General features: G+C 36.2%; 1 protein-coding gene across 2 annotated transcripts in view; it reads left to right on the forward strand.

Moving 5' to 3' along the window:
• Window positions 1-8,710, forward strand: part of LHFPL3 (lipoma HMGIC fusion partner-like 3) — a 568,449-nt gene that overhangs the window by 394,839 nt on the left and 164,900 nt on the right. For both annotated transcript variants that reach the window (XM_011927753.1, XM_011927754.1), the window contains exon 2: window positions 6,898-7,134. In XM_011927753.1, coding sequence (XP_011783143.1) covers window positions 6,898-7,134 — 237 coding nt within the window. The remainder of the gene's footprint in view (window positions 1-6,897; window positions 7,135-8,710) is intronic.

The following is an 8,710-nucleotide window of genomic DNA, read 5'->3' on the forward strand; positions in this document are numbered from 1 at the left end:
GATCATGCCATTGCACTCCAGCCTGGGCGACAGAGCAAGACTCTGTCTTAAAAAAAAAAAAAAAACCTGCACATTGTTCACATGTACCCTAGAACTGGATTTAAAAAAAAGATGATCTCTGATACACTTCCAGAAAACCTGCTTGCTGCCAAAATGAAGAAACACATATCTGCAAGGAGGTTAGTCATTTCCTAGGTGACATTTTAATAAGAAACCCATTTTTGGATAATAGTCCAATTGAAACTAATTCTTTACTATCCCTCCTGGTCAGGAAATAACATGTCCAAAATGATCTAATGTCCTGGTGCCTTGTATACTCTAATGTTTACTATAGTGATCGTGCTACATCTTAAAGGATTATCAATTTGTGAAGAATCAGAAATAACTAATTATAAAGCCAAGAAGAATATTATTTAAACTTTCATTGACTGAGGCATTAGCCTAGGATCTTGCAGGTACTTCTTAGGATTAGGAACAGCTGTTAGTTTCCAGTGGCTACACAAATCGTGCAGGTTAATAAGGTTCTGGTTAACAGAATGCCAGAAAACAGAAATATATTACAACACTCAAGCATTAATGCAGAATATAATAGTCATGCCTTTCCAAAGAAACAAATAGAGCCTAAACTATTTTAATGGCTTAAATTAAGTATACTAAACTTTGGGGGCGTTAACCTTTCAGAAACAGAACAAAATAGTCAAGTAGGAAGAGTTTGGATAGGAGGAGAAGAAAATGTACATTTTGATAATACATGTCAGAAAATAAAGCTTTTGTTATGCTATGGCCATCTAAAGTTTTAAAAGCTTTTAAGTGCAATTGTGCGCTTTTTAACCCTACCATACAACTATTTAGATTTTCAAAACAGAGAATTTAGAAAGGGATGAAGTCTTTCACTTTAAGAAAGCTAAATGATGAGAACACATGGGCATATAGAGTGGAGCAACACACACTGGGACCATTCAGAGAGGGGAGGGTGGAAGGAGGGAGAGGAACAAGAAAAATAACTAATGGGTATTAGCTTAATACCTGCGTGATGAAATAATCGTACAACAAACCCCATGATACAAGTTTACCTATGTAACAAACCTGCACATGTACCCCTGAACTTAAAAGCTCAACAAAAAGAATATATCCAAAAAGAAAAAAGAAAAGGCTGACAAGAAGTGGATGGAGAACTCGTACACACTGCAGTGCCCTGTAGCCTGAAGGAGAACTGAAATATCCTTGCTAGGTGGGCCTAAACATTTTTTTCCAGGCACCCAAAACCCTGACCTTGTTAGCCTGGTTTCAAGCGTTCTCTAACCAGCCAACTCTCTTGCATTATTGAAAATAAGAATTGCATCTCAGAAATTCTTTTTCTGTAACTTTCAGCAAAATATCCATTGCATAAAGTACTGTTGTATATTATTCCATCTATCTTCTCATATTCTTCACTTAAAATTTCATTTACAAAGCCATATACTTTGAAAACAGGGAACAACAGCTTGCCATTCTCATTCCCCTGTGGTTTTAACTTAGAGTTAATTCTACCTCTGTTTTTTTATCCCAATTTGAAATTTAGAGTTTCCAGAAATGAAAGTTCTAAGATAGCCTACCTTCAAGACAGAAGGACTTTGAGAAAAGACATCTTTGTTGACATAACCATTCCACACACATCCTTTTCCAGTGAAGTTGTCCTATAATGTTCAGTAACCTACCTGAGCTTACGTCAGTTGGTGATTTCTATTAACTTCAGCTGATACTGTAATATAAGTTATTCTTCAGGTGATTCCCATTTGTAAAATAAAAATATTCAATTTTCTTTTTTTCTTTATAAGAAACTAATTTTCTCACAAATAAAATTATTTAATATGTAAAAACCATTTAGAATATTTTTAAATATTCCAAGTAATCCTTACAGGTGTTTTTTTTCTTTTTTTTTTTAACTATAGTTTGAATTCAAAGATCTTCTGCATCCTCCTAAATAAAAGGAGTTCTTTTCATGGAACACATGTGCTTTAACAATGTTGTTACCACTAGACAATGCCTTAGAGAGCAAGTTGGGTACTGACTAGTGACTGCTGGGAGATACAGAGGAAACAGAAATTTGAAAAAATTTTCAAATCACCAACTTTACCTTTTAAAAATTATCCTCAGCAGGGTGTAGTGGCTCAGGCCTGCAATCCCAACACTTTGGGAGGCTGAAAAAGGCAGATCATGAGGTCAGAAGTTCAAGACCAGCCTGGCCAACATGGTGAAACCCCATCTCTACTAAAAACACAAAAAATTAGCTGGGCATGGTGGCATACGCCTGTAATCCCAGCTACTTGGGAGGCTGAGGCAGGAGAATTGCTTTAACCCGGGAGGTAGAGGTTGCAATGAGCCAAGATCACCCCACTGCACTCCAGCCTGGGTGACAGAGTGAGACTCTGTCTCAGGCAAATAATAATAATAATTATTATTATTATAATAATATTCTCCCAAGTACTTGTAATCTGTTATCTAATCATAAATTTGCTTCTGTTAAATGTCAACTAAATATGAACCCATCTTCAACTAGATTTGAGACTGTGATATTGACCTCCATGAACCATATTTTAGAGTGTATTACAGCTCCTTTAACTGTTCATTCATTTTCCCATTTTCAAACATATTTTAGTGCCTGTTATATAGTTGCACTATTTTAGTTGCTATACATTTGATAATGAACCAAAGACTTTTTTTTTATGTTCCTGCGTACATGTGCAGGTTTCTTACATAGGTGAATGTGCGCCATGGTGACTTGCTGCACCTGTCACCTAGGTATTAAGCCTAGCATGCATTAGCTATTTTTCCTGATGTGCTCCTTCACCCTGCCTGACCCGACAGGCCCCAGTGTATGTTGTTCACCCCTGTGTCTGTGTGTTCACATTGTTCAACTCCTTCTTGTGAGACCATGCGGTGTTTGGTTTCTGTTCCTGCATTAGTTTGCTGAGGATAATGACTTCCAGCTCCATTATGTCCCTGCAAAAGACATGATTTCACTCCTTTTTATGGATGCATGGTATTCCATGGTATATATGTACCACATTTTCTTTATCTAGTCTGTCATTAATGGGCATCTGGGTTGATTCCATGTCTTCGCTATTGTGAATAGTGCTGCAATAAACATATGCATACATGTGTCTTTATAATATAATGATTTATGTTCCTTTGGGTATACCCAGTAATGGGATTGCTGGGTCAAATGCTATTTCTGGTTCTAGGCCCTTGAGGAATTGCCACACTGTCTTCTACCATGGTTGAACCAATTTACATTCTCACTAACAGTGTAAAAGTGTTCCCATTTCTCCACAACCTCACCAGTACCTGTTGCTTCTTGGGTTTTTAATAATCACCATTCTGACTGGCATGAGATGGCATCTCATTGTGGTTTTTGATTTGCATTTCTGTAATGATGAGTGATGTTGAGCTTTTTTCATGTTTGTTAGCCGCATAAATGTCTTCTTTTGAGAAGTGTCTGTTTATATCCTTTGCCCACTTTTTAATTGGTTTGTTCGTGTTTTTTTCTTGCAAATTTGTTTAAGTTTCTTGTAGATTCTGAATATTAGACCTTTGTCGGATGGATACATTGCAAAACTTTTCTCCCATTCTGTAGGTTGTCTGTTCACTTTGATGATAGTTTCTTCTGTATAGAAGCTGTTTAGTTTAATTAAATCCCATTTGTCAATTTTTGCTTTTGCTGCAATTGTTTTTGATGTTTTCCTCATGAAATCTTTGCCCGTGCCTATGTCCTGAATGGTATTGCCTAGATTTTCTTTTAGGGTTTTTATAGCTTTGAGTTTTACATTTAAGTTGGACCAAAGACTCTTTCTTCAGAAAGTGTATAGTCTCTTAATTGAGATAATACTTGTAAATAAATAACTATAACAATGTAAAAAGTAACCAGTACCCTAAACTAGGAATTGTCAACAACTATGAAAGTGCAGAGACAGGCAGTGTTACAAATCAAGAAGAATTTGAGATGGCTTGCTCTGTGGAGGATGTTACATTTGGCTTGAGTGCTAAAAGATATTTAACAATGGAACATTTAGGGAAAATCATGGCAAATACTCCAAAGAGAAGAGAAAAAAAGAAAGATCCAAAAACTTGGAGTCATGTGAGGTTCAACCCAGATGTAAAGTAAGTGGGGTTTGGATTACAGAGTTTTTGATACCTGACTAAGATGCCTGCCTGTTCTTTAACATCCAGTAGGGAGCCAGCAAAAATATTGGGCTTGATGATCTAGGCAATCTTGTGTAACCTGGATTCGAGTGAGGGTAAACTGAAGGCAGAGAAAAGTTAAGACTCTTTATGAGAAGTACTGAAGGCCTAAAGTAGGGGAGTGTCAATAATACCTACCTGTGCAGAAAGAGTGCACAGGTAGATTAGAGAAGCATGGCAACACTTGGGATGTGGGCCAAAGAAAAGAGAAGAATCAAATATGACCCACAGTTTTGAACTATTATTCTGTAAAAAAAAAAAACAAACAAATAACTAAAGGAGAGTTCTCCCAGGCAGCCTTTCTACTTGTCACCCCTCTTGGTTTCTGTCTCCTCCAGACCTGCCCTATAGAGCCATGTACCTGCTAAAAAGGAAGAAAATAGGTACCCATTCCTGTATTGTTCAGTAAGCTGTGGTAAAGCAAGAGTTATATAGCAACCCTCTTGCCAGCTTCAGGAATTATTTGACCCTGATAGTCACAGAACTCTAACTCAGTGTGGCTAAGCTACATACCCTGGAAACAGTAACCCGCCATGATGCATAGCCCTTGCCTGCTTTGCAACCTCAACGTGATCACTTTCTCCAACCCAGTAACTGATCTCCCTATAGTTCCTCAAACACAACAAGCCTCTTTCCAACACCAGAATCTTTGCACATGCTGTTCCCTGTAACATCTTTCACACCAATTTCACTTGTCTAGTTTTTAGTCTGTTTTTGGCCTTAGCTTAAATGTTGCCCCCTCAAGAGGCCTTACCTGACCACCTTTTCTAAAGAAGGGCCAACTCTTTATTTTCTATCTGAGCCTTTAGTTTCTTTCCTAGTTAGTACATACTACAACATACTCATTTTCTTTTTGCCTCTTCTCCTGACAAAACATTAGCTCCATAATAACATAAACCATGTCTCTTCTCCTGGTCACTGTATCCCTAGCACCAAGAACAGCGCTTGGTACTTCATAGGAGATACTCCATAAGCAATTGTTGAAGGAATTAGTGAATGAGTGGATAAACCCACTTGTTCAGAAAGCTTTGTATAACCAAAAAATAGGATCCTGAGTAATTCAATGAAATATTCAAAGAGACAACAACAGCTACTTTCCTTTTTTAATTTTAAAAGTAACCTCTTCCTATAAAGTGTATTTATAGAATTACCACAGTAATATTTGGGAAATTGAATGTAAGTATTCTCCAGGATTTCTTAATTTCCATAAAAGCTCTGTGGTGCCACAATATATTGCAGTGTTTTCCAGCCTTATTAAAAATGAAATCAAATGGAGAATAGAATAGAAAATATCAGCATGCATTGCATGTGGTAAGCATAGTTTCAAGAAACTTTTTTTATTGATACATAATAATTGCACATATTTATGGCAAACATATAATGTGAGGTTTTAATACATATTTATTGTGCAAAAATTAAAATAGAATATTTAGTATATCCACCACCTCATACATTTATCATTTCTTTGTGGCAAGAACATTCAAAATCCTCTCTTCTAGCTATTTTGGAATGTATAATATAATGTTGCCAACTAATAGTCACCCTACTGTGCAATAGAACACCAGAAATAATTCCTCCTATCTAACTGTAACTTTGTACCTGTTGACCAGTCTCTATCTATCCTTCTTCCTCAGTCCCTCCCAAGCCTCTGATAACCAGTATTTTACTCCACTTCTATGAGATCAACTCCTTTAGAGTCTATGTATAAGGGAGATCATGTGATATTTGTCTTTCTGTGCCTGGCTTATTTCACTTAACACAATGTCCTCCAGGTTCATTCATGTTACTGCAAATGAAAGGATTTCATTCTTTTGATGGCTGAATAGTATATGTTTATATAACATTTTATTTGTCCATTCATCCACTGATAGACATTAGGTTGATTCTATACCTTGGCTATTGTGAAGAGTGTTGTAATAACATGGGAGTTCAGAGATCTCTTTGACATACTGATTTTATTTCCTTTGGACATATACCCAGTAGTGGGATTGCTGAATCATATTGTAGTTCTATTTTTAATTTTTTTAGGAACCTCCAAATTGTTTTCCATATGGCTGTACCAGTTTACATTTCCACCAATAGTGTATTATAGTTCCCCTTTCTCTATATCCATACCAGTAAAACAAAGAAAAAGAGGGAGAAAAGATGAAACTTCTCTGTGGCAGGGGAAGAGGGAGGATCCCAGCATAACAATATTTTTTATCGTGATTCAAAGTCAGTACACACTCTAGTGTTTGCCATATTATCCTTTTGTGGCTGCTGTCATAGCTCCTCAAAGCCAGCCTTGAATTGTTATTTTGCAGTATTATGATTCCTTATAACCTATTTGTAATGGAAGCCTTCCCACAAATGCACTCAAAATTTCCATTTCTTAATATTTTCTTAAAGATCAACCTACCTTAACCTCCTTCAGGATGCTTGGACTCACAGTAAAGTGCATTCCCAGAGTTTCTTTCAATGTAGGGTGCTGGGCTGCTTTTACCTTAACCAGCAAAACATACACACACACACACACACACACACACATTCAGAGTGAAATTGGTAAGATTTGCTGTTTTTTAAATCAAGAATAATTTGAAACAATGATTTGACAGGCAATGGAAACATTTGCTAAGTTAAAAATTTGTTGACTTATCTTTTTTTTTTTTCTTGTGTTTTTCTCTCTTTCTCTCCCAGCTGCCTGCCTTGTGCTTGGCTGTATGATCTTCCCTGATGGCTGGGACTCAGATGAAGTAAAACGGATGTGTGGAGAAAAGACAGACAAGTACACTCTTGGGGCCTGCTCAGTCCGCTGGGCATACATCCTGGCTATTATTGGAATTTTGGATGCCCTGATCCTCTCGTTTCTAGCATTTGTGCTTGGTAATCGACAAGACAGCTTGATGGCAGAGGAACTGAAGGCAGAAAATAAAGGTAAGATTGCTTTAGGGAACTCTTACCTGGATGCCTCAAGTACAAAAAAAAATGGTGCTTTCCATTCTTTCACCTCAAATACTACTGCTTCCCCTGTGGTTCTAATTTGCTGCCTCTTTTAATACTGTGTAGTTTGCAGACTTTACCCCATACTCAACTCAAGAAGTTTATACAATAAAAATATAATATTATACTTACTTATCTTTCTGAAGCTCCCTTAGTCCATTGTTATTATTTTGATGCATTTTTTTCCAGTTTCTTCTTCCCTACTCCTCTGATTTCAGGTTTACCACCAGAACTTAATGGCTAAGATGTAACTGTGGGTGGTGTCTATTTGGTTGAATGGAAAGTACTTTCTCTCCATGTATTCAGCTATGTTTCAGACTGAAATAATTGCCTGGAGAATCTCTAACATCATCTGTATACATCTTTGTTAAACTATTTGTGATAATTGAATTCAGACCCAGCTTCTCAGAGAGAGATAGTAATACTGGCCCCAAATAGTTAGTTAGAGATTTCTGTAGTTACCTAATTAACTGAATTTTAAATGTGTTATCTGGGTATCAAAAGTCCTCAGATTTCTTTTCAAAAAGAAATTGCCTTCTGAAACAGAAAGAAAACCATGATAGAAAATAGGACATTGACTACTGAATGATACATAAATATATTACAGTGGGCAACTAAGAGGTAGCAAGTTGTTATTGAAGATTAATCTTTTAAGTTTCTTTCCAGATTTCTAAACCAATTTCTTGGGATAGAATTTTGATGTCTCTGCTTTTTTAGTAGACTTAGATTCATTTAACAGTTTTATCTTTATGGTATCTTTAACTTTAATACTGTGCACCTACATTAGCACCTTTAGCTGAGTGGCTCCTTTTTCTAGCTCTTATTTCTAATTGGGAGCTAAATCCATCCTTGAAGTATGAGATTTAGCTTATTATTTCAAGTAGGTGCTAATTTCAAAAACCCTTCAGTGCTTCAACAGGACTCAAATATAAGTATATATTAGTTTTTACGTAAATATCACATGTAATGATAGCATAGCAGGCTTTATATCTAGACCATCGCTGTTTATGCAGGTAAACTATGACATAGAAGTAAAATGGAGGAGCCTAGGAGAGCAGCAGTCATCCACAAACCCTTTATCTCCCTGATTTATAGGCAAAACACATATTAGTTTACTTAGTTCTATCAAAAGTATTCTAAACACAAAAATAACCCTTCCACAGGGGAGTGATGCTGAAACCTCCTAAAAATAAAACTACCACCTTCTCAGAGTTGCCCTTTCTAGATAAAAAGGATGATATGAAGATAATTACACTTTTATTTACATTATAGATTTTGTACCTTCACATGCATTCATTAACGTGGTACCTTTGTTGTCTTTGTAGCTTGTTGGATATACACAGGTCTCTGTATAGTTAACTTTACTTCAAATGTAATGGTAAGGATAGTTCAATATTAGAACAAGTTATCTTTTTTTTTTTTTTAGCAGTTCCAGAGTTTTATTTATCTACTTTTTCTAAATTTGCCATTGTTGCAGCTCATTTCTCTAGTAACAGAATTTTTTTTTAAT

Source organism: Colobus angolensis, unplaced genomic scaffold (assembly GCF_000951035.1).
Source record: "Colobus angolensis palliatus isolate OR3802 unplaced genomic scaffold, Cang.pa_1.0 Scaffold74, whole genome shotgun sequence".
NCBI classification, from domain to species: Eukaryota; Metazoa; Chordata; class Mammalia; order Primates; family Cercopithecidae; genus Colobus; species Colobus angolensis.